Source organism: Cataglyphis hispanica, chromosome 2, assembly GCF_021464435.1.
Source record: "Cataglyphis hispanica isolate Lineage 1 chromosome 2, ULB_Chis1_1.0, whole genome shotgun sequence".
In the NCBI taxonomy this organism is placed as follows: domain Eukaryota; kingdom Metazoa; phylum Arthropoda; class Insecta; order Hymenoptera; family Formicidae; genus Cataglyphis; species Cataglyphis hispanica.
Window position 1 is genome coordinate 14704112 of NC_065955.1, and position 27839 is coordinate 14731950.

A 27839-nucleotide genomic window follows, 5' to 3' on the forward strand; every position below is an offset into this window, starting at 1 on the left:
TAATCAGTCTATGAAGCTACTTTGTCGGTCGTTTAACCGTTGTTGTTTGCTGGCAAATTTCCGTGCCGATATTACATAAGAAAATCGGTCCTGTTTGCCATTGAAAGATTCTTCGCGTACAGTCTTCGAGATACACTTTAAGAAAAGGACCTTTTTTTAACAAAAGATGAGAGAAAAAAGATCAAAATGAGAAGTATTGCATTTGAACAAATACAAGATTGAAAAAGTTCTTTTAAAACGGCATTCTTGTCCGAATTCAACGATAAACTGTACGCCAAATTAATTTGTAGAACCTAGTTTACGTGCTTGATTATTTTTTTGTCTAACTCTATAATAAATTAAAATATTCGTGTAATCGTAGAGTTACAAAGAAATATACACTTTCTACACGTCAGAATTCTTGTCTTCCTTGTTCGTCGACAATAAGACGAATCAGAATCTTTCGGCTTTCTTGTCTTTTCTGTAACACGAGTTCTAGAAACGCACCATCAAAGATTCTTCTAAAGTTATATATCTTATGTACATAAGTTATGTACATTCATTTTGGTTTGTACGCGTAACGTATCTTTAATTCAAGCGTGCCGATATTGCTCCTTGAATTCTGCCTTGCGCAAAAAAATTATACATTTAATCTATTTCTGAACACTGATTTAATATTCATCGGCCATGAAATGACAGTCTCCATTTTTAGTCTGTGATATACAAAGATATTCAATATAAAGATATGCAAGATTGTCGTCAAAAGAAATATTTTTTCGAACTTTGTCTAAATATATATCTGACAATAATCAAATCCATTATTATTTTTTACTGCCGTAAAACTGTAATGCGAATATTTGCATTTTAATTTATTCATTTTTAATTTGTTGTTATATTAGAAAAAAGATAGGGCAAGAGTTATTTTATTTTTACATATCTATATGTCTAATTTTTTCACACATATTTTTTACACATTATATTTTGCTTTTAACTCCGGAATTATTAGCTGTATAGATAAAAAAAAAAAAAAAAATCTTTTATATTTTATATATCTTTTCGAATTTAAGTATTGTAATATTGATGCCCTTTGACGAGACCATTGGCACAAATCATTCCACATCATGAAACATAATATGTACAACATTACGGATTGTACGTAAATATCAAACTCTGACTTTTCGGATATGCCAACAGAGAAATCGGTAAAGCAAGAGCAGGAGCATCCTACATAGTTGTTACGACAGAATGCTTTTCGCTAGTTTGCACGTTGTGTCAAAAGATTCACCAACTTCTCTTGATCCATACTAATCAATGTATGTATATCAATACCAAGAGCGTTTGCAACGCTTTTCATGTCCAGTCCAAAGCTCTTGAGTAATTCGATAAGATCCATTTCTTCGCCTGTGAAAGGATTATGTAACTTGGGACAGCTATGGTTACATTGAGGCCAAGTACAGCGCTCGATCATGCGGAAATGGCAGTCCTCGACGCACTTCCGTTTGTTTGACGGTATTACCGATCGCTGCGGTCTGGTGCCATTAAATATGACTGTATGATTGTTGCCATTAATTTGTTTGCGACGACCTGCGAGAAAATATGCATGAAAAAAAATGTTCGTTAATGGGAAATTAACAAGAAATTTCGAGATTTTAATTTTATCACGGATAAAATACAAATGTATATTAGATTAATTTGTTTTTATAAAATTGTATGAAAGATCGTTAAACCATTCAAAGAATGTCGACTGTTATTGTATGAGATTGAAAACATGTTTGCGCACTGCTAAACCGTACCAGCGCCTTTTCTTCGCTCGTGCTTTTCTTTCTTCTTTAGCCTCTCCTCTTTAGTCCTCTTTCTCTCCTTCCTATCTCTTCTGCCTTTGTGTTTTCTTCTTCGCCTCTTCTTATTTTCCTGCTCTTGAATCGAGCCGGATGCCGGTCTTCTCTTCAGCGTTTTGCCAACGACAGACAATCGTGCTTTTTGCGTTTCTGTAGAAGATCCAGCTTTGCTTTTTCCGCCTTCGATCGAGGTACCATTTCCCTTTCTGATACCAGAACGCAATAGCTTCTTCAGCGACTTCCCGCACGGTTGATTGGTTTCGATTTGCGAGTGAGTGCTATAGCAGAAACAAAAAATATTATACCTTCGAGGTCTCATCGATTGTTATTAATTTATTTGTTGAAACGAACTCGAAATAACAGCACATATTTTTTCAATAAACAATGCAATATTCCTTTGTTTTCGATCGATGATACATTCGCACCATAGTAGTTACTTACTTGTTGTACATATTGTTCTTGCGATGATTTCCGATCGGCATGTGATCCCAACAGAACAAAGCTTGTGCAAAGGAAACTTCGTCTATCTTAATCATCTTCCAATCTCTCTTCGTTAGAACGCTATGACTAATACAGCTCGGGGCAAAGACTGCGGTAACATTTTCTAACGTATGTCGTAAACTGTCGCCCATTTTATGTATATAATCCCATTCCTGTCTCGTCAACGGTGCAGCTACATTGTAGGCCCTCATTTGGGCCTCATCGAATATCCATTGAAAAACAAACAACGGTGCTGGAATATTAAAAAAAAAAAGTGTAAAAATTTCTCTCAAGATATTTTAGTTTTAAATTCTTGCAGTAAATTCTTTATTATACATAAACTCACCGGACAAAGTAGGATAGAGTCGATATCCAAAGAAACATCTCCACGGTTCCTTAGGATATTTGAGCACGCAATTGCGAGGCATCCGAGACTTCCATAATTCCATCCCATTTTGTATCGCATCGACAGGCGACAAGCCTTTCGGAGGGTAAGGTGCTTTATCGAGGAACCATCCGGAATCCGACACACCGCGTATAGCAATGTGCCTCAAACCTGCAAATAAATATATCTTATCACTTTTAGATATCGTTAATCACAGATAATTGAAGTATCTAAAACAAATTAAGGACCTCGTACACCGAGAAAAAAAGTTGTTAACTTGACTAAATTCGTTCAACTAATTATCATTTTTTTTTAAATTGAAACATTTAAATTAAATACGACATATTAAATCTAACATAACATATATTTGACTTGAAAATAAATATTATAATAAATATTTCAATTTAAAATTGACTTAAAATAAATATAAAATAAATATTTAAATCTTTAAATTTAAAAAATGATAATTAGTTGCATGGATTTAGTTAAGCGAACAATTTTTTTTCCCAGTGTATATAAAAGAAAAATATTTATTAATTATCTTGAGAATATTTGAGTTATGAAAACTATATAAGTAATATAAGATCTGACGTTTTATAAGTCACTTTTTCCGTTCAATATTAAATTAAAAAATCGTACATATGTAAAATATCGAAAAAAATTATATCCAGTGATTTATAGATATCAGAAATACAGAAATTGGCGTACAAAAAATCAATTTTACCTTAATAACGGTATCAATTAATAAATTAATATAAAACAGGCTACTCATAAAATATGATTCGTTTTAACGATAATATTGACAATAAATATTTACGACTTATAATGATTCTCATTACTGATGCTGACTCGCCCAGCATAACTAATTTGCTGAACAATAAATATTTATTATCGGGAAAATTACGATCATTATCAATAACGATGTCGAGTTTCCCGCTTAATCGGGAGGATAATTAATTGATAAATAGATCGGGACGCGTCGTACCCAATTCGTGGTGCACTAGATTCTGAACACGATCCAGATTCAACATGACGCCGGTACCGCCCGCGCTGCTGCCGGCCAAAAGAAAAGCGCTCGCGTTTTCGAGGCCAAGGGGAACCAAATCTCGAACGACTTGGACAACGATCTCTGCTCCCATAAACGAGAACATGTCGTCCGGTGCTCTGAATGCCCTGGTGCCGCTCCAGCTATCGCTCGTGCAATAAGGAACAAAACTGTGAAAACGACAACGAGGGCATTGTTACGGAAAAATTTTGCTTGTGAGCAGGGCAACACGAGATCGATTATGCGATGGACAATACCTACACGTGATTCGCACCCCAAAAGAATGGATTCTCATCGGGATTCGGCGAGAGTATTCCACCTACTGAAAATAAATTGTGAACAATTTTATTTCCGCTCATTGTCAGTGACAATTTATATTGAGAAAGATCTCGATTATTACTGAATATTAAACATTAATTTTACAGAGACAAATTTAAATTAAATTTTAATATTAAGAATAAAAAGATCTTATTTTTCGATTAATTTTAATTCAATCTTCTCTAATAGAAATTTATTTTAAGACTCAATTGCCGTAAAAGATATTTAATGCTAATTAAAAGCAGATTATCAAATTATAAAATCAATAATTGTGAAAGAACATATAATAGTAATTAGATATTTACATGAATTCTTACATTTGTATCGATAGAAATTGATATGTCTGATGAACATGAATTGGATAAAAAAAAATAAGATTTACGTCATCATTACAATAAATTACATTAAATTATCCATAACAGAACATATTTTTACATGTTAACCTGCAGCGCAACATATATTATTGAAATGAACCATGCGAGGTAATGCGAACGTTCAAGAACGCGCATTTATCATCAGGAGGATCACGTAAATTAATTTACGATGCAGCGCGAGCTTCGATGCTCGGATGCACGAGCGGAAAATTATTTCCGTTCCGCGCGACGTATAATTATAAGCGATCGAGCGATCACCCACCATCGCGTGTCTCGGGCCACTGGGTTGATGTCATCAGATGCCGTATTCGCATCCACCTGGCTCTACAGCTCTTTTGATCGTAGCAATACCAGCCGCCTTCCAGGTACATGATCCAACGCCTAGAGCCGTGAGACTTTCGTAGGTAAAAACCGGCCTGCGATCCGTCATTGCAAGTAATCGACCTGTTGCTTAAGTACACTCTCTTCAGGCCCCTCTGATCATCTAGTCCATACTTCCCCAAGATGCTCATCAGCTTCTGTATCGTATTGCTTTGGTATTCCGCCGGCGAACTCGAAGAAATCGAGACCGTATTTGTGAATTTATCCTCGGCAGTTATCGTTAGGATCAAAGCCACTAGGTACAGCATAATCTAAAACATATAAGAGAAGTATCGATAATCGATAATATGTCAAAATTTATCTGCTTTCTTTGTTTTATTAGAAATCTTAGTTGATCAAACTCCCCTTGTTGCGAAATAAATTTTATTGGGAAAAAATTTTTTTCTTGAAAATATAATAATAATATAATATTATAATATCAGAGAGAAGATGCATATACAAATGTAATTATTTTTTCTATTTATTAATATCTAACGAGTAATGTGAAAAAAAATAGTAATAAGTGATTAATAATTTTCTCATTAAATGAAATTTTTAAGTATCAAGAATAATTTTTTATCCCACAAGATTTTTAATTTCCTTATACTAAAGCATCAATAATTTAATTATTCGAAATTGAAATGTCAAAATCAAAAGTTGTATTCAGAGCTGATACATCTTTAATATCAATTCAAATTCATAGATAGGTGACAAAGACTTATCAATACTGATAATCCTTTAATGCTAAATTTTTAGATATTTGATGATATTGACAATATATTTATAATAAATTTTTATGATTTTAAGCTTCAGGGCTTAAAAAAATTACGATTGTCATTAAGTGCAAACTACTTTTAAATTAATTATTTCGCTGTGTTTTGTTCGCATAAAAAATACAACTTTACTTGTAAAATTGCCGCACACATACACATAATAATTACGTATTTGATTTCATTCCCAAATATTTTATTGAATAATTAATATTCATCAATGTTCCTCAATTCTTGTGGATGGATTTGTCCTTTTTTCGGCGATTTTATACGTATCGTTGATATCGGGCCAACACATCGGGCTACATAATAAACGAGCAACGGCGAGATAATTTAAAAAACGATGATAACGACGACGCTGAGCTACACGGCGCCACTCTCTCTCTCTCTCTCTCTCTTTCTTCCGTCCGGCTACCATCTCTGTCGGTGTTCTTGGCGTGTTTTACCGCAACGACGTTTCTCCATCGTCCCTCGGCCTCCTGTCTTTCTTTCAAGCGACTACTTAAGATCAAGTTCCAGCTTCCAGAACGGTAGCCAGCGGCGGAAACACCTCGGAAACAGAAGCTCGGCCTCGGTCTCAGACCAAGATGAAAGGCCGCCGCCAACATTGCGGATAGTAGGAAGGAGAAACGTTGTTGCGACGCAATTATGATCGAGCATAATGGGCCGCAAACGGCGAATTGGGTTCCGCTCCATACGAAGCAACGGAAGCAAAAAGGAAAGGAAGCTCACTACTCTTTCGTCTTTGCCTTTGCATTGCGTCGATGCCGCGAAAAGAATGCGCGCCGCGCGATATCGTGATTTTACCGCGACCGCCGATCTCGTTGGCCGAGAGTATTCCTCGCGGTTAGCACGAAAGGCGAATGTCTAATTTAGAATCTTATTGATCATTCGATATAATCATTGAAATTGACGGCCGTCCTCTCTGCATTACACACTTTTTTCTCGCGATAAAACTTTTAATTATATATTCACAATACCGGAAGAGAAACTGAGTGAAATTTCTCTCAATAAAGTCTGATTAATTCAACATAGATTTTTAAATAATATTTTTTTTTTTATCATGGACGATTGGTAAATTAAGAGTTTTTAAACAAATAAAATTTGAAAGGTATATAAATAAAAATAATATGAATAATAAAATTCTTTTTGTTTAATTTAAGGAGAGTTTTAATAGAGAAATATTTCAATTTTTAATTTATTTACAATATTGAGTAGTTTTCATACATCTCTAGCATCTAGATTTCCGAATAGTCTATTTTTTATTCTCTCTCAAAAGCAATTAAAAGTAATGTTATCAGATGCAGTTATTTCTTTTGGCCTTTGCATACACATACATTTTTGCATATTTACATACTTAATATTCATTTTGGAATAATTATTTTATAAGAAAAGTTTATTAAAAACACAGAATTGATGTTTAAGAATTAAATGTTTATAATTTACAATTGAATTATATTTCTCATTTTCTTAGATATTTGTAAAACCATCTGTTTTTAATAGAATTTAATGTTACTTTTATGGGAAAAAAAATCTTTCCGTTACGCAATTTCTTATGTAAGGCGACAAAAGAAATTTTCCGAATTATAGCCTCATTTTCTTTTCATCCATCCATAGAAAATTCTTCAATTGTTTAGCTCAATCGCTAGAAATATCAGCATGACGTAATATTTCAGATTTCTTAAGAAATTAAGGACAATTGAGCGGAAAACGGTTCACGGTTCATCGATGTTAAATATCAGGGAAAACCTCTCTGTTATCATAAAAGTTAAAGCTAACCGAAAGTGACATGATTCCTTTCCATCGTATATTTTTCGCATAATCATGTATTATCGGGAAAACGTAGCAACAGACTCGAAGCGATTTCAAAAATCCGCGTTGAATTGGAACTTTCGGAAAGGTTGTAAATAAAGTAGACGACTCGGACGGGCGAGCTTCCATTTTGCGCTTAACCGCTTTATTATGCCGTAAATCAGTTCGCTGGGATGCCGGGCTGGGTGTGAGTTGCCGGAGGGTAGTTCTATGTTACGTTCTGAGCGAGGGTATTCAAGAACTATCACGAAAGAGGGTTGAAAAGCCGTTTTGAATTCGGCGAGATGGCTCGGCAACATTATATATCCTGCCGCAAATGTTTTCATTTTTTGTGGTATGTTATATTTCTGGTTTTTTTATGGTCTCAAAATGAATTATGAATTATTTTTTATAATGTAAATTTGTAATTGTAAATAATATCTTATAATAATATTTTTCTTTAATAAATTGATTACAGATTTCAATCACAGTATTAATAGCTTACTGATTTTTTTTTTTAAGTTATAAGTTTCATATAAATAGGCAGAGAGAGAGAGAGAGAGAGAGAGAGAGAGAGAGAGAGAGAGAGAGAGAAATTCAGATAATATGCATTTGTTACTACTATAAATTTGATATAAATTGTTATACAACAATTGATATTAATTGTCTTCATAAATAATTCCTACATTTTTAATATTTATCAATTTTTAAAATTTTGCTTTTCATTTTAATTTTGTGCAAAATATGATGAATTGACTTTTGATGACAAAGTTTGCATTGATCATTTCATCAATCGCATTCAATTATCATTTAATCATCTTTTTTTCCCCGAATATAATAGCGCTTATATAAAATATTACATACTCTATGAACTACTTTTGCATAATTTAGAGCTTCCTCTCAGGGAACACGTACTATAAGATATGTTAAGGACCCTCGCAATCCTCCCTCTTTCTCTCTCCTTCTGTTTCTCTCTCTTTCTTTTTGCCGGCTCCGTAGCCGGCGCATTAGAGGGTGTCCTGGGCGTGAAGGTGTCCGTCATAATTTGCCACCCGGCGCATAATCCCCGTGACAAAGGCCGACAAAGTGATGGCTGTTACTTGGACCGGCGGCACATCGTATACTAGCTGCAGGGAATCTGGTAGCAGGTAAAACGTTTAAAGATACCGTGCGCCGCAGTCAAAGAGATGAATCACGCCGTAGATAAATGACCGCGATCTGAAGCGCTTTTTACGGCGAGGCGAGGTGAGGTGCGAACGCACTCGTGGCATTTGTGCAAGAGCTCCGGGTATTTGCGCATCGATCGATATTTTGCTATCGCGGGTACAAAGTGTGATAGCGAGAGAGAATCAGGATCGAGAGAAGCATCGGAAGAAATTTTGGTTGTCACCTATCTTAACAAAGATATTTTCTTAACGATTTTTGAAAGATTTCATTAAGGATAACTTTATATTAGAATTTATTCTTCTCAATTTATCAATTCTCTCCTTAACGTAGGTTTCATATTTTCTCGATTGTCGATTTTTAACAATCCATATTTTTTTGAAAAAAATGTAGATAGAATTCTTATTGATAAAAATATATATAATATTGTTTTCGTCTGTTTTCTCTTTGCAGATTGTGTATTTAATATATTATTATATAGCTGAAATTTAAAGATAACAACTATTAAAAATTTGTTCATTTAAATAATATTAATTCTTCTACACATTAAATATACTTTTTCCTGTTGACAAATAAATTTTACATAGTCATTTTTATTTAATTTTTGTGATAATATGATATTTATTATGATTTCAGAAGTTGAAACAATCATATAGTAAATTTAATTATTAATGAATAATTAGAAACATTTTCCATCGAAATCATATTTTCGCGATCTCGTTGTTCACAATATTAATAAAACTCAGCTTCACTGCCCGATTGATACGATTCTACTCGCTTTATATTTTTATTTTATATACAAATACACAAATTCTACTTGAAAATTCTGTATCTATGATATACATTTTTTAAATTCTCTGCGATTTAATATGCGCATACTTTTCTGAGTTTTTTAAAAATAAAATAATAAAAGTTTTTTAAAATAAATAAAGGTTTTTTTTTTATATTACGAAATTTTAACTTTATTTTTATTAACTATCGAATGCACGGAATATGTACAAATATAAAAAAGTTTTTATATAAATAAGATATTAGCAAATTTTCAATTTTATTAATATGCGTATTATATATGTATATTGTTGGAATATTATTTTGTTTATTTAAAAAACAAAAGGGAAAAAAGAACCTAATATTTTATTTATATCAAATTCTTTTATATTCGCACATATTCCGCGCGTTTAATAGCAAATAAAAATAAAATTAACATTTTTAATTATATATATATATATATATATATATATATATATATATATATATATATAGAAATTTAGTTTATCATTTTTTTTTTTGATAAAAAAGTTATGTTTGCATCTGCAAAATATCACACATTTTTAAGACTACTTTTAAAATTGACAACGTCAAGTTTTAAGAGAATGATTATTAATGAGTATTAAATAAATGATTATTAATGATTAATAATAAATATTATGAGCAATAACGACTCATATTTTTCGCAAGCATAAATAGAAAGTTTAACAATTATTTATAAGTCATATCAATATTTTGCAAATAGTATCAATTTTAATTATAACAACTAAAATTTAAACTCCATTTTATCGTTTCAAGATACAAGAAAAGGGCAATCGATCCCTTTAATCTTTACGCGCAAAGTAAATCATCTCGTATTTTAATATCGGGACAGAAATGGCAATGCCCTGCTTTACGATTCCGTTGTCGACAAAAGAAGCGTTTGCTTCCGCGAGATTAAGGAGCCGGCTGATCCGTCTCCGCCGTCGCGAATTCATTTGTTCCACACCTGATTCTCCCTTGAGAGGTTGACTGACTCTCGTGGCTGGTGATGCGTGGCATTCCATCGATGCGGCGTGCGCGAATGCACACGCACGGAACGATGAGGAAAGAAAGGGACAGAAAAGGAAAATTTATTCATACTCTGGGATATGTGTTCCCTAAGAGCATTTACGAAAGAATGAAACTGTGAAAGTATATGCATAATTCATTGATACGTTTAAACGCATTACCCCCTCCCCTCCACCCTTCCTCACTTCTTTCTCTCTCTTTCTCTATCTTTAAGATAAGATGTACTTTAAATGTGCAATAATAATGAAGGGATGAGGGAGACTATTAGAATTTTATTGCATAAATGTGCAATTCTTAATTACTTATACACACAATGTATATATAGATGTGTAAGCGTATAATATTTTCGTATAATATTTTTTTAAAATAAATTTTGTTTTATTTTGATTATTCATTTGTACATAAATCATAATTAAAATGCTAGTTTTGGGGAAGAAGGCAATGCCAAACGTGTCATTTCTTTGATTACTAAAAACATAATACAGCTACAGCTAAAGAATGCGATGAGGGAATGTAAAGAGAGAGAGAGAGAGAGAGAGAGAGAGAGAGAGAGAGAGAGAAGAGAGAAAGACAAAAACACTGAGAAAGATAGAAAGAGAGGAGTACAAGGGAGACGAAAACAGGTTAAAAATAGCCCAGAGAGCGGATCGCGGTCGGCACCTTTGAGAGAGAGAGGGCCGTGCGTCTTACTGGTCGGCCCGTGGAGTCGTTGATCGTTCGCATCGCGTCGTCTGGATGTTGATGATGATGGTGAGAGACCGTCTCGTTACCATTACGAGGGCCGGCCGGCCGGCCGGCCGGCTAACACGCACCGCAAACCACGCATTACCATAACCGCACGCGCATGTGGCGATGTGTTGCCGCGGCTCCTTCCTCGAGGAGGTTGGCGAAAGTAAGCGTCAGCTTTCGGCGCTCTCTCGCGACTTAACGAGCGCGCGTTTCCGTGGGATGCGGTAGGAGGGAGCGGGGGAGAGAGGGCGGGAGGGGCCTTCCCTTGAGGATGCACTGAGAATTACATTCTCTCTTCATACGCTTCGACGAGTTAGTTTTCATCCTCGCCGGACTTATCGCGGGAAATGGAAGACACGTTGCACGACTTCCACGATTTTGGACGCGTGCTATGGATTTTATTAAAATTATTCAAAAAATACATGGACTCGTTTTCGCTTGCTGAATTAAATCTCCCTTGTCGGTCTCGTATCGCTCCGGTATGATTTATGCTACGATAAAAACATTATGTTAATCCACATATTGATAATTCTAATACTGATTTAATGATACGTTATGTATAATGAATGGTCGTAATTACGGAATGAATATTCATTATTTTTTATTATTATCGATTTGATCAAGGAATTCCCGATTGCTCGTGACGGAGAATAATGTAGCATGCAAATTTGACATTAAATTAAAAACGCGCGAGTGAAATATATATTGCCGCTTCGACATGTGAAGATACATCTTTCTGGAGAACGAGATCTCAACGTTGCTTCTATTTCCGCTCGAGTAACTTATTAGCGATATTAATGTTTGAATATGTCTGTCACAGCTTTCTTTTTCCTATAATAGCTGACAAATTGAGTGTCAAAAAAATCTTAAAAAAAGAAACTTCTTTCGCTTCTTTATATTTTGTATTTGAACACTTGTGCATTTTTCGCACACGAATATTCATGTCGTTTTTCTTTCATCGTTTTATCGCGAATACGGAAATCGAGGACTGGTGCAAAGTTTTAGCTCGCGAGACTCACAATCAGATCTTTCACACGGATGATGGCGCATTTGAAATTCTTCCGCGATCACCTCCTTCTTCCGGCGCCGCTTCGTCGGCAGATCGGTTTCTTTAACGGAGCACGGAAGCGTCCGCATGAAGGTGAGACGAGATATACGCTCGGGCGATTGAGCTGTCCATGGGGATAGATGTCGGAAAGACTTTGCTATGCTTCGGCTTTATTATGCGTTTGCGCGCCGACCGCGGCTGATCTCTAGACAGAAGCTGAGGCGTGTGATATTCTCCGCATCTTTGCGATTATTTCTGCGCAACGGGGCATTTATTTACTCAAAATTGAATATTCTTTTTCATATTTTATTCTTAAGATAATCCTTAAAGCAGAAATCGGTTTTCCTCTGTTATTTTATAAAATAGTTGCTCGGACTATTTTTACTTATTATATAGTCTCGGACTAAAATTTCTTTAGCATAATCGATTGAAATGAACAGTTTTTCTATGCACTGTTCCCAAACTCATGGAACAATATTATTTCGTATACGTTAATCGCGAATTAATTCTGAAACTTTGCATACGTGAGAAGGAAGGAGTATGTGTGTATGTGTGTGACTTAATACAAAATACATCTCAAGGCAAATATTTCACCTATATCTTAGGCACTTGTCTGGTGGAAGCATGCAAATGTTTGCATGTGTACCAGCTAAGACAAAATCCAGTAATTAACATAATATCCCGCCATAATCAACGACGGTAGACATATATCACTTCTATTTAGATCCGAACCCGTAAAAAAAGAAATACAACGGAAGAGGAAAAGACGCGTAAAGTATCTGCCGTAATTTACGTCGATAGGCCTAAAAGAAAGAGAAGACAACGGAATCGAGCGCAAAAGGAATAGAGAGAAAGAGAGAGAGAGAGAGAGAGAGAGGGGGAGAGGGAGAGAGCTGGAAACAGGCGTGCATAAAAGGGTGCAGGGAAGGAAGAGACGAGGAAGGAAGAGATGAGGAAGGAAGAGAGAGCAGGTGGCAAGATAGGGTATATGCCAGTGGATTAAGGCACGGAGCGGCGAGTCAAAGAGATTTTCTCCCCGGCCCGTCTCGGCAGGGGCCCCTCGTCCTAACAAGGGCTGAAATATGACTGCCTTGCCCTGCCTCGCCTCGCCTTCGTTCGTTTGGCTCGGCTTCGCCGCATCGTGCGCGCCTTCCGAACGCCGCACGAGGGAAAAGTGAAGGAGATATCTCCTGGCAACTAATTTATCGGTCGGCCTGCTTGCCAGCGACCCGCGGGATCAACGTACTTCCCCAACGCTAGGGTTCGTAAACTAGCTGTAACATAAGTCGCGCGATTCTCATCGGCGGTAATTATTCGTGTGGCGAGGAGATCTAAGCGAACTTTGGCGAACTACGCAAAAAAAAAAAAGGGAAACAGATTACTCTAAACGGAATCGTCAGACTGATATTAATTATTCTTTATAATTCTCTAGTGTCAAATTCACAGATGAATAATTTTTGCAGATGTTATCCCCGAATTTTTTTAAATAATTTAATATCGAATATCCTTCAATAAAATGACGACGTAAATTTGCAATATGAGATTAAAAATGAATTCAGTCTTTGGTGAATTAATCTTTAATTGTGCAAGTGGACACATTTCGTCTCTCAAATGAGTTTCAACAGAATTTCAATTTAAAAGATTCAATCAAAAGATATTTAATATCAAAAATTATATTTAAAGAAATTATATTTAAAAAAATTATAATTAATGTGAGAAAAAAAGACGAAGTATCTGATTAACATTGCATTGCAAATACATTAAAGGCTTATATTAGTATTTTTAAATGCTTCATTATCAAGATATTTAACATTAAAAAGTAAGAGAGAAAAATTGTGCACACAAAAAGATATGATCCGATGAAAATTATTATGTACACCACATCATATACCATTATCACCAATAGATATTCAAAATGTACGGGGCTTGCAAATTGTATTAAAAATTGAATTGTATTTTCTCGAAATGATGAGCGATGCAGAAAATGCAGCGAGTTGGTTGCTACCGCGTTTTACTCTCGTGGTCCTTGTATTTAAAACTGTATTTCTGTCGCGAAGCAAAACTGAATAACACGGTTGAATCACACTGACCGCGGACATCCGGCAGCGCAAAAGAAAACTTTTGGATTATCTAAAGAAAGCGAGAATAAAAGTGCGGAAAGTTTTCCAGTGTTTTCTTTTTACGCGTCGCTCTTTTATCTTTTTTCATCATTCAAAATACATCATAATGAATTGTATATTTTTATGTAACATAATTGCTTAATTCTGTGTTATATACAATGATCTTTTTAGAAAAATATTTCAGTTTCAAGACCCGGTAGCTCTGTCGTTTTTTGTTTATTTATTATGTCTTAAATATATTTTAAACTTTGTATTATATATTTTAAATTTCATATTAATTTTGATAATATTTGAACACGCGTGACATATAATATCTTTTACTCGGCAAAAATGAAATCTCTTTACATAGAAATAATTTTTGTAATATTTAATTAATATTTATGTTTATATATAAGATATTTATTTATATTGTCACCTTTTAAAAATAGAATTTCTTACAAGTTTCATCGGTATTATAGATCGCAGAAAGGAGAAATATTCGAGAAGAATTTCTACAATACTAAAATTTCTTTTGATATCGCGATAAAATTAACAACTGTCGATGCGAATGCGGAACCATAATTTACGATTTATAAGATATATATTTTGTGGCGAAGATTAATAGATGAAAGAGAGAGAGAGAGAGAGAGAGAGAGAGAGAGAGAGAGAGAGAGCAGGGCTCGGTCAGGCTGGCGTACCGCGAACAAAGTATCTGCGTCAAGCGTGACTGCGCGGTGTGGCGGTTACTCGATGGTCACGGCGTGACTCGGTGCAGTGGTTGCGGCGACGACGATGATAGCAGTGACAGTGATGTCGGTAGTAATAGCGATGGTGGGTAGTGGTGGCTGATAGTGATGGTGGTGATAGTGGTGGTAGTGGTAAGTGGTGGTGGTAACGTTGGTGGCGATGGTGGTGATGGTAGCGGTGGTTCATCGGAGTAAATATATTGGATGGCGGTAGGATTGGTGGCGGTGTCTTCCGCTCTCTACTTGAGCCGCGTGCCCGCTCGCTCGTTCACGCCCGAGGTGCGCCTTTGATGTGCCGCCTACACCGCGTTCTTGCTAACTCCTCTCTTGCGCGAGCCATCATCGTAACTCGTTGGAAGCGCGGCGGAACTGAGAGATTGCGCTTTTTTTTTTTTTTCCCTCCTCTACCGAACGGCTCTCCTCTCGGCGGCGCGTTGTGAAAAAGCAGCTCTTCCGCACCGCGGAAAAATCGTGGTTCCGTTCTTCAGGGGCCGTGGAGTCGCGTCGCGGTGACGAACTTTGACCTTGATTCGTCTGAAGGATCGGGGAGGAAGCGAGAAACGCGGAGGCGCGAGAGACGGAACATCGATTATGGCCGCTCGTTTCGAGGGTTCGACCGCGCGCGCTGGAAATGGTGTTTTTGCACGAGCGAGAGAGACCATCTGCCCTTCCACCGATATTAGGGCGGCTTCTTTGACAACGGGAAAAGAGGCTAACGCGCAACAATCCTGAGTGTTACTTGTCGTCGTATTGATGTCGCTTGAATGAATGAAACTGTACTATCTTAAGAGAGAGGAATTAAAAAAAAAAAAAATTGAAAAAATTGCAGCATGTAATAAACTAAATCATAACAAGAAAAGATTATCATTTTTATTTGTAAAAAGATAATCTTATTTTCAGTTATAAATGCGATTCTCTGCCAGAAACTTTTGCCAGAGTAATAGTACACCATAAATAATAAAAAAGAAAGACAATAAAAAAGAAATAATCTAATTAATAACTCGATTAATTATTTACGATCGCTGCACGGAGTCGCACATCTTGTGACCATGTTATCATTCAAAACTTGCTTACTCAAGATGAAACGCGACCTGGATCCGAGAAGCGTAACTCGACAGTCAGCTCACGCCGCGAAATCAAATTCCGGCTGACATCAAACGAGTTAGGCGAAATCGGACATAACGGCGCGGTAGCGGACATAGGTAGGCAATTTTTCGGGAGCTTATTTCGAAGATCTTTCTCTCTCTCTCTCTCTCTCTCTCGCGCGCGCGCGCGCGGGGATCTATCTTTCTTCTCCTTTTCTTCTCCGTATTCATCTCGCGGCCGCTTCCTCGGCAGGAGATTCTTCACGCGTGCCCGAACCAAACTTGTGCGTATCTCTCGGTATATATGTTCTTTCCGGAAGTCTCGTTCGCGAACTTCGGCGCACATCAAAGGTTCCACTCGGCTGCTGTCAATCAGCGGTGCCGTACAAATCGATAATACGATTCATAGCTGTCCCGTAACGAGGTTCTCGAGGCGCTCCTCTTCACCCGAGGCTACCGAGAAACGGCTGAGATATCGAGAAGATTCGTAACGATCGAGGAATGGACTTTACGGCGACGACGCCGACGTCTGCTGCGTTTTTTCGAACCGTAAATGGAAAATTGCCTTCGCGCGTTCGCTGCCGCTCATCTAGATTGCTAATTAGACTCACCAGGGATATGAATCTGACGCATAAATTTGTAGCGTCAAGCTCGTCCATACTCGTGTTATACGATGTGTGTATATCTTACCAATACCTTTGTGTGTGTATTAATCATTAGTGATTTTTCGAAATCTAATAATTTTTAAGAAACTTCCACAACAAAAATAAGCCAAAATATGTTTAGGAAAATATCATGAAACTTCACAAGTTAATTTAATTTTTCATAAGTTAATTTAATTTTTTTTCTGTAAAAAAGAAGGGGCGGACTGTAATTTAAAAAAATAATAAATTACCAGAAGTAAAATTAAATAAAGTAGGACAGAATATATTTTAAAATAGAACAAATTTTATTTGACGCATTAATTTTCATTTTTAAGTCAAGTGTATTTCTATTTCTGTATTTCTATTCTATACTTATCTGTACATTTATGAGTGCATATGATCAGTATGAAACATACATTTAAATTGGATATAATTACAAGAATTGAGAATCATATTAAGCGCTACTAAATATATAATGTTAATATGATTAAATCATTATTGCTAAAATAGATGGCCATTGGTACTTACGAGTATATCGACCAGCGTCGAAATAAATAAATTAACAAAACACTCCATAATATATTGATTGTGACATATTTTCGGGTTGGACAATTTTTGTATTCAAATATATTTGGCAACAACCCCGTGTAATCTCCGAAGAGGATCCGAAAATCAGCACGGCCAGAAAAATATCAGTTTTATTTTTATTACCGTGCGCGATCAGTCCGTTCGGCAAGAGCGGTATTCATAAATATCTCCCAGAATATCAAAAATAAAAAAAAAATAAAAATAAAAATAAAAATAAAAAAATTGATCGCGTTCTCGATCGGTCAATGGGACTAGCCGGCCATGTCTCGCTGATGGACAGCCGCGAGGCCGAATCTCGAGGTCGGACCTCAACAAATTTGCGATCGGTTAGCGGGGGCACGCGTATTTGTTTAGGTGCCTTCCCGGGGCCCTTTCCCTTTCCTTCGCCGAACCGAGGATCTCTCCTTTCCCCATTCGAGCGTGCCCTGTTCCCTTTCCTCATCCGTCCTCTTTCTCTTCATACGAGTTTCTCGTCCCCTTCTCGCAACCAGTTCTTTCCTTCCTTCTTCCCTATCGCCTTCTCTCGCCCTCTCTCGCTCTACAGTTGTGTGTATATATCTATGTATATCGGCCTGAAGCGGCGCACCCGCGCGCGTAGTCGGTTCACCGTACGGTGGACCGTGAAACGTTTGATCTCACCGCCAAGCCAGATCGGCAAAAGGCCTTTTTCTGCGGGCTCGAGAAAGACGGAGAGCGAAAGAGAAAGAAAGAGAGAAAGAGAAAGAGCGGGAGGGGGAGACAGCTTGAAGCCGGCCTCAAAGACTTGACTGATGACTTGCGGCCACAACTCGGGTAGAGGAGGCAGCCGCTAAGGCCTAAGCCCGTCGGGCGTTACGACCTCGTGGAAGATCGGCGACGTCCAAGAGAACCGCCGCCGCCGTCGTCGCCGCCGCAGCACATCGGCCTCGATACCCGCCGGGTTTACCGGTCCCCGTCGATTTCTCGGCGCGACGCGTGCCCACTCGTGTGTCCACGCTTCGCGGGCCCCTGCGGGACGCACGCCAACCCACAGCCACGGCGATTCGTCGTCGCCCCTTTGATCGTTGGGCCGCGATGCCGACCGCCATGCCGCCGTCGTCTCGCTTTCCTTCACCAGCACGGAAAGCCTCATCCCGCATGTTGTTTTTTTTTCGGGCATATTAGATTTGGATCTTCCCTTTGGACGGGATCAGTCGAGCCGTCAAGCGTATCGGAGAAAATTACGCTTTGATATAGCTGTATTTTCTCGAATTATCTCCCGCGGTGGAGAAAGCGCGCGAAGCGAAAAAGGAGAAATTCTTGTTTATTTATTTTGGAAACGTATCGATACGTAATTTTATATATTCGACTTTGCAATGACTTTTGTGTGTAAAATGAAATTTAAATTTCATTTTACACACAATTAATAATTTATTTGATGCGGTGCATACATATGACCAGCACTCGCTATTTATAACTTTTATCCTTGAGGCTTTTATTTTAAAAGCCTTTTAAAAGGACATTTTTCAAGAAAAAGTAAATTTTTTGGCCACGCATATATCAAAGTATGTAACAAAGAGAACACGCGTATAAAACCTTTTACTGAAATTCGCCGCAAATGATAAAACTAAAAGCAAGACTGAAAAATAAAAAAGGGTACAGAGAGCATATTATGGGTACATCTTTTTCTCTCTCTTTCTCTATTACTAGTATTAAAAATTTTATAAAAAAAGAGTTAAAAGCAATAAAAGTATACCACCAAGTATATCACCATTCGATAAATTTTTCTCTTTTTTTCTGTTTTTTTTTTTTTTCTCTTTTTCCGTATCTGTTTATAAATTACTAGATATTAAAAAACATAAAATATGGAAAAATCGAATTTTAGACATTAAATGTGAAAAATTATGTATTGTTTATATTATATGTAATGAAAAAAATATTTCGACAATTATGCATTTTGTCCATGGGATAAGACGTAAATAAAATTCACTATTTCAACTATTCACTACGTCAACTATGACGAATGCGCGTGATAATCTGATAATATAACGATAATGCTTGCGAACGAAGCGAGTTTTGCCACCGCGAGTGATCCCGCGATCAAAGAGAGCAAGGAGTATTCTCGTAGAGCAAAAGATGGGTAAGAAGAGGAAAGGAAGAGAAGAGAGACGAGAGAAGGAAGAAGAGTATCGAAGGCATAGTCAGGTCTCGGCGTCGGCCGCCTGAGCTCTGGGGTATACGAGGAAGAGGAGCGTTGTTCTCGGGCCGGCCATTCGGAGGGGATGGTTCGGAGAGGAGAGGAACTGTCGGCTCCTTTGAAGTCGGTCGGTACCGTGTGTAATTAGGCCGCCGCTCCCCACCCCGCCCTCGGCCTCTGATCTCGCCGCGCTGTGTCGCTAATTGCTCATCGCCTCACGGCAGAAGCATCGTCGTCGTCGTCGTCCTCGTCGTAGTCGTCGTCTTGATCGTCTTCGTCAGTTGTGCATCAGCGTCCAGGTCCAGGCGTTCGTCAAGTTCTTTTCTCTTATCGTTGCCCTCATTATTTTGGAACTTTGGGCAAAACGCAAAACTAGACAGTCTTTTCTCTAAAAGGATGATGTCCAGTCGTTAACGCTGGTTTATTCTGCCAAGAAAAGCACGGATTTCATCTTGATTTCTTTCCAATTCTATTTTCTTGTAGAGAAACACAGTACCAATGTTTTAAATATATGTATATGTAGGTATATATATATATGTTATAATTGCAGAAAATATGAAAAAATAAAAAAGGATTTATTATTAACAAAGGAATAATTGTATACACATAAAAATTTGTTTTATTATTTATCAAGGATTCTCAGGATGTCTCTTTAGACATTTTAAGAGTTGATAAATAAAATTTTTATCACATGTATGCAATTATTCCTTTATTAATAATAAATCCTTTTTTGATATTTTTTGATATTTTTCCACACAATTATAACATACAATATAGCATAACTTGATCTTTTTTTTATAATAATTTAATTTAAAATAATACAATTGCATAATATTTAATTATGCAATCAGACAACAATCAATACAAATCTATATCAACTATAAATTTGATTATCGGTACACGTAATTATTTGCTAGTGAACGAAAAGATTAAAATATTTCCCGCTCGTTCATCTAAGAATTTCATGATTTCAACCATTATTTGATGAATTTTTACGAGTTTCCAGTCGTGCGGATAGAACGACGAGTAAGATTGTTCGCGGTGTGTTAAATATACTTTTGCCTTTCGTCTTCAAGATTAAATCGCCCATCGCTCTGTAATCCAAGTCGCAATTATCCTCATCCGTGTCCACATCGCCATCGTTATTCATCTCCTTTAATGTAGATGTTCTTAAGTAGACGCGCGTACAGTCACCTTCTTGGGTACACATCTCCGTCTACTCTCGGTAATTGCTACCGCTGCTAATTGCTGCGCTGTATTATGACAGCGATTCATCCCAGTCCATTCGAGATCTCCTTTCATGTATATATATATATATATATATATATATGATACGCGTATCTTCTCAGAAAGTAAAATATCATTAATAATGATTTATACATCGAATCTGTTTTACGGGTGTCAACGCAACCAAGCATGTAGCGCCAAGGTATTCCGACATTTCCCATGTCGCTTGTAACAGCCTTGTTGTTTCGCCGAGAGTACTGTATCTTAGTCTGCTTGTATAAACTACTGTCCACGCGTAGTTTAACGAAGTCGTGTTTATACTGTGTAATTGTTATTCCCGCGATGCCACTGCTGCTTGTACAATTAGCATGTCACACATCACAAAGTAGAGTGCCCGACGTGTTAATTAGTCATTGTTATGTAGAGACTGCAGTTTTTATAAATTTTTAATAATTATTAATGTTTTTGGAAAATCGGATGATAATCGCGATAATTCTCACAATATGTATATGAGCGCATTATGAAATTATGAAATTATTCATATGGGCATATTTTTCAAATTTTATGTTGCATATTTTAATAGAGAATTATTTGTATAGAGAACGATCTTTTTGAATTCTGAAAATATATATTCATGATATACATATTATTTCCATTACATAATACACGACATTTTTTTCTTGTATTTTTTTTAAATTTAAAATGTTTTAAATTATATTCTCTGGCGCCATTATAATAGGAAAAGTTGCTGGAAGAAAAATCGCAATCGAGATAAGACGTGCTGGCTATTCTTCGATGTAATTAATCAAGGTTACGCGATACGAAAAACGATTATCAATTTCGTTGGAGGACGACACTTTCTTCGTCGTATTGGTCGTTTCACGCAGATTCCCTTAAATACTACAAACTGAATATCTCCCTCAATTCTCGTGGTAACGTCGTCCTACTAATTGCTGCTTTCTGCTCGGTACAATGCCCCACTATCCGTTTACAGCTTGGTCTCTGCCGAGTTTGCGAGCACAAAAAGGCACGTAAGAGATAGAAGAAAGATTCCGAACCAGCATTACTCTCTAACGGGGCATTGTTTCCGCTAGCGTCTTCGCCTTTGAGAAGCGCGCTCCTGTTCTTATCGCTCTCCTCCACCCAAAAGTCTCTCTCGCAAACGTTGTAAAAGTTTCGCGTTAAATCGCAGCAATCTCTCGCTCAGTGCGCCGTTTCTTCGCTACAATGAGATTTTATCATTAGCACGTTAAGATCTCTTCCACGCGAAAGGCGTTTAAGTAAATGACGGCGAGTGAGCAACGCGTAAGCAGTCTTCTTATACAATCTACATCGTTTATTATTATGATCGTTAATATTGCTCTCATATCGCGTAATCTGCAATAGCTATTCCCTTCGTTCATAAGTAGACTATTAATGGTGAACCATCAGCGTCATCGCTACTTTCTTTCTACTGCCGTCTCTTCCGCTTTCGTATTCATGTCGTCGAGGTGCGCGCATTACCATGAATATGTCTTATGAATATTTTGCTTTCTCATTCGCGTGTCGTATTTTGAACATGATGGCTCAGCTGTCTAACTCTATTTTAATTACGCAAGCTTCTCGCTTCTGTATAACGAAAGTATAACGAAATATGCATAATCGTATACGAGATATTCATAATTTATCGCAAGATTTTAATGGCGTTGAGCATTTAATCCCTTGACAAAGACTTGAGAAAAATTTCTAAGGTAACATTAAATTAAAATAACTTAGCTGAAAAATAGAATTTTATTGACTTGCTCAACGAGCTTAACTTAAATAAAATAAAAGTTAATTTCTTTTTGACGATAATAATTTTATAATTATGTGTGAAGGATTTATCATTAAATTTTATTAAAAGTCAATTTTTTTTAATTTCATATACGGACAAAGTAAAATTTATATTCATGCTCGCGCAAAGAGTGCATTTATATTTTACTTCATTTTTTAATGAAATAAGTTGAGAGAAGACCCACAAAAAAGACCTAAAGATATTTTTTATCATCATTTATCTTTGTTTCCAAAACACGCATCTCAATGGGGCGATACGCGGATGTTTATATTTCGGAGCAATATCGAGGCGCGCGAGAGTACATTGAGGAAATAATCTCGAGTTGCTGGCGCGCAAAGGAGGCAACTTGGCTTCAGAGCAAAGGGCTAAAACGGGAAGAGGCGCGGTGGAGAGAAACGCCGGAGGAGACGGGATTCCGAATCGACGCGGACTATGCGTGGCGCGCGAGATCACAGAGACGGAATCCCGACGTAAACAGGCTTAAATTGTAATCTCGGGCTTTCGGTTCTCTCTCTCTCTCTCTCTCTCTCGCTCTCTCGCTCGCGATACGATACTTGTTGCTCGTGTCTACTCCTTGATGTCCGCTCGTGCGGTGCTCGAGAGATCAATATATATACGCTCGTTAACGAGTGCGGTCGCTCGCGGTGTTCAAAGGGACACGCATATTCATACACAGGGGATATCGCGTTAACGTTAACCTTGATAGGTGGCATGTACGATCGATGCTGTAATTATCCGACCTTCTTTTTACGGACGACTTACGCGACTTATCCGCTTGTCCCTGTCCAAAAACAACGAGAAAAATGTCACTTTCGTTTCGAAATCGCGTTATTTTCAGTCGCGATAACTATTATGTTGAATGAATGTTCATTACGTATTTTAAATAAATTATCAACTATATTGTTTGCACACGGAAACAATATTGTTGTAAGCAATATTATTTCGCCAAAAGAAAAAGAATGATAAAATCCTAAATACTACTATTAAAGAAAAAGAAAGGAGGAGAGAGAGAGAGAGAGAGAGAGAGAGAGAGAGAGAATGTATACATGAATACGAGTTTATGTATACTTGATTCATTTTTTATATTTACAATATATAAAATATCTATTATGTTGTGAAACAAAACAGCTTTTCAATAATAATGTTGGCTTCAATACATTTTTGCGTGACAAATGGATATTTCACGTGAATACAACATATACATTTTGTTAATGATAAAAGTTGACTGATGACTGAAACATTTGTTGATTTAATTTCAACATATTAAATTAATCTTGACATTCAAACAATATCGTCGTAAAAACATATTGCGATCACAAAACAACTGTTTTGCGATATATCTGTTTGCTGTGCCATTAACTGGATTTATTGGAGCGGTTAAAGCCGCATATTGGATTGTATTCGAAATGCTCATAATTCAAATATACTGCATCATTGTAACGGGTAACCATAAAACATATCGATGCTTCCACAGAACAGAAGAATGCATCTTCATTATATACCCATTTTTTGAAAAATGAGATATTAATTAAAATGAGGTATTAAGATATTATACTATATTATATTGTACTATATTGAAAGAGATTATATTATATATAAGTTATTATATATATTTTTTTAAATGAGATATTAGTATGCCTTCTTATCCAAAGACATATGAAAATTCCAATATACAAAATTCGAATTTTAGAATGTTTTTTCCCGTTCCTGTAAATGCGATTTTATGCTTATATCCTCATGTGATGAAACCTTCGATATACATATATGTTGAAGAAAATTTACCTAAACAATTTTTCTTATACAAAATTTTGAATTTGAAAAAACCAATTATGGATTTATTTAGAGCACTAAAGATAAAGAAATTCTGTTAAATCATCATTATAAAATAATCATTAAGAAACAATCAAAATTTATTCTTTAATTAATTTCAACTAAAATTGTAGCAAAATATGATAGAATATTTGTAACTTGTTGTTTTTACAACATTTAACTTCAGAAATTAAAAATATATATAATTTTCAGAAACTAAAAATATAATTTTTATTATATGTGTTAAGAAAATATATCACTTTACTTTCATTATATATATACATATATATATATATATATATATATATATTTGTGCATATTTTACATTTAAGAAAATAAATAAAAATATAAATAAAGATTATATATTGTGGAATTTTGTTTGAATGTTATTAAAATTCATAATCGGAAAAAATCCGAATATTTTCAGTAAATGCATATTAAAAACTGCATATTGTTCAACTAACCTAATCAAAGCGCAAAAACGATTTTTACTACGATATTTATTTGACAAAAATGCACAACAAATAAAATATTCTGAATGTAAATTGGGTTCAATAAATACAGAATAAAATAGCGTTTCAGACTATCTTGAATGAAAATGCATGAAAAGCTATATTTTACAAAATTGAGAAAAAGTAAGAGTTCTATTTTGTTTATAACAAATGTTACATGTTTTTGCCATTTATGTCCATTCACGCGAAAAAGAGAAATTTTTGCGCACATATTCTCTCTGAATTGCAATTCTCTCGGAGTTTCCATTCCTAAATCATCGTGCGGTTACTGTTGGAAATAAAAAAACATAACATATGTTTCGAGGACAAAACCACGGCTTGAATTTTGAAATTTTTTATACAAAATATAGCATAATATAGCAAGTATAGCTGACAATCAAATATATTTCGCGCTGAATTTTTCCCAAAATTTTAATAATTGTCGTTCAAATATCGCGAGAGACGCAGCGACAATATATCAAATGAATGAATTTATTTCTCTTTAATTTGGAATATATCTTGCATTAAATTTTTACCAAAATTTTAGAAATTATGACATCGTTCAAACATTGTGAGAGATGCCACAATAATATATCAAGTGAATAAAATTCCTCCTTTTTAATTTCGAACGGGCCTTTAACACAAAAGTACGTATCATGTGGCTGTCAACGACAGACGGCGATAAATTTGCGGGAGAGAATCGCGTGCGATTCGCGCGCGAGTTTGTGGTTTATCCTACGCGGCTAGCTACCGCGATGATTTATCGCGTGCGGCGAGATCGCGTGCGTCCTCGCACGAATTGTTTACGCCAAATCAAGCGCATCGTAGTCGATTGTCCAAGAAGTCGTTCGGTGATGTCGTGCTTGCGCTCGAAATAGCTTCTCATTTAATGAGATTCAATCAACGCCGTAATTAATGATGCTATTTGCATTAATATTTATACCATATCCACATATTGCTACATAGGAATGACAATTATAAATTTAATTTATTTATTCAAATAAAAATTTTAATTATGCATAATCTAACTAATCGATAAATAAATAAATTAATTTAAATAATTTAAATAATTTAATTTAAATAATTTGAATATGTCTTGCAAAAATATATTATATCATCTTTTGTAATTAATTGTCTAAAAACGATTCACATCGCGTGTTTGATGGTTCTTGATTTTAAGTTTTGTCTGATGGAGATTTAATAAGTATAAATTTGTCTCAAACTGGCAATAATACGACTGCAATACATAGCTTTAATTGTATATGAATTTTGGTTCTAAGGATTTTTCTTCAATTATTTCGCTTGACATCTTTGTAGCGTGACAAAAATTGACGAGCGATCCGTATAATCCTTTATGAAAGCGTTATTATTGTCATTCGCTGATCTATCACACATTTCCCGCGCTTTCGCGACTAACAAAGAAGGCGCCGCATACTTTGACGTGCGTAAGCGTTCTTGTCACGCACGAAGAGGATTAAAAATATCAAAGCGAGCGCGGCAGCAGCAAATCGTTGTGTGCAAGGGGACAAAAGGGCACGGAAGCGCAGAGGGTAAAGGAGGATTTCCGAGAGGGCGGCGGGGGCCGCTGAGGTCAAATAACCTCTAGGGAATCCGCGACCGGTACCGGGGAGTTTTCAGGCAGGCGGGTGTTCAAAGGCTTTCGTTAAATCGTACTTAAAAGTTAAAGGCCATAGGTATACGCGAGATGTCTGCTCGCGCACGAAGATGTCGGTGAGGGGGACGAAGGGGGCTGGAGGAGGGCAACCATGAAGGGACAGCGTGGTGAGAAACGGACGGTGGGTATATCCGTGAAAGCAGAATCTCCAGATGATCAAAGAGCGTTAAAAGAGGATTGGGTTGCCTCGGCGCTACTCGTCTTACGAAGTATCCGTGGAAGCGCGTGTGTGTGGTAAGGAGGAATTAACGCAAAGGACATTCGCCCCTATTCTTAATGTATTAGCGTATTTCTTCTTAATCGCACGGAATATGAGATCTTTCGATTGTATTTCGGATTATTTATGATCTCTTTTCTCTTATATTTCGTATATATGATGATCTATTTTATTTATAATTTTATTTATATTTAATTGGTCTTTATCTTTTTTTTTTTACATAAGCAAGTTTTGTATGTATAACGAAAGTTTTTGATTACTTTAATTGTCATTAAACTACAGACTAGAGTATAGTTCTATATTTTAGAATAAAAAGATAAATCTTAATTATGTATATGATAATTTTACGTAAAGTAAAAACAATAACAATACCTTTCAAAAATTTATATACATAATAAAGTATTAATTTATAAGATTGAACGGGAAGATTTCTAAAAATTTATGTAAATATTACGTAACTAATATTTTTTTAATTCCAAGTCGGACACATACATCAACATGTAATGTTTGCAACTCGCTGTTGCTCCAAATATTAAATATTTGTAAAGCTGCAAAATAAAATTGCGAGGGAGAGACACGTTGCTTAAGTGAATTCAAAATTCGACTTACCTGCAACACCGTCCTCATCTTGAATCCCCTCTCCAATAATAATAATACAATCGCTGCTCACGCGACAAATCTTCGTGTCTTTATTCACATGCGACTATCGCAGTCCATGTCGATCACCTTCAATCCATGCACGTGCACCAGCACAGGCTTATCCTCACGTGGACCATCCTAGTCTCGTAAAAAAATCACCAAGCACCGTGTCCTTCCATTGATCCATTCGTACCATCGATATGGCATCAAGTTGATGGAAAAACTATATATTTCTTCGATTGTGAATATGCCGTACGATGACGATGCAATGACAATTGATAAATGTTCAAGAAGGGGTTGAAGATATCTCGCGAGAGTCACGTGGTACAGTACGCATCCGCGATACGCGCCAGCTCTCTTCCTCAGCGTGCCGCTTGACGGTTCGAAGCACACTGCCGTCACTTTCTGCTTCAGCCGCTTTTCCTTTTCTTCCTGCCTCCTTCTTTGCTCCTTTCGCCCATGCACCCTTCTTCTTCGGAAGGCACGAGGGACCGAGTACGCGCACGTGCCGGGCACGATCAACGAACTAACAGCGACTCACACCTCCTCTTC

General features: G+C 36.4%; 1 protein-coding gene across 3 annotated transcripts; it reads right to left on the bottom strand.

Annotated features, from left to right (window-relative positions):
- Positions 1-1032: 1032 nt before the first annotated feature.
- On the bottom strand, positions 1033-27839 carry LOC126856719 (palmitoleoyl-protein carboxylesterase NOTUM). 3 transcript variants are annotated; one of them, XM_050605517.1, is made up of 8 exons: positions 27258-27839; positions 4682-5051; positions 3989-4049; positions 3668-3897; positions 2644-2853; positions 2259-2550; positions 1773-2095; positions 1033-1563 (listed from the first exon to the last, which is right to left on the bottom strand). In XM_050605517.1, the coding sequence occupies exons 1-8, from the start codon at positions 27273-27275 to the stop codon at positions 1235-1237; spliced, it is 1833 nt and encodes a 610-aa protein (XP_050461474.1). In that variant the 5' UTR covers positions 27276-27839; the 3' UTR covers positions 1033-1234. The 3 variants fall into 3 exon arrangements, with proteins under 3 accessions (XP_050461474.1, XP_050461464.1, XP_050461455.1); XM_050605507.1 differs by lacking the exon at positions 27258-27839 and adding an exon at positions 10983-11099 and having other exon boundaries at positions 3989-4046; XM_050605498.1 differs by lacking the exon at positions 27258-27839 and adding an exon at positions 10983-11099.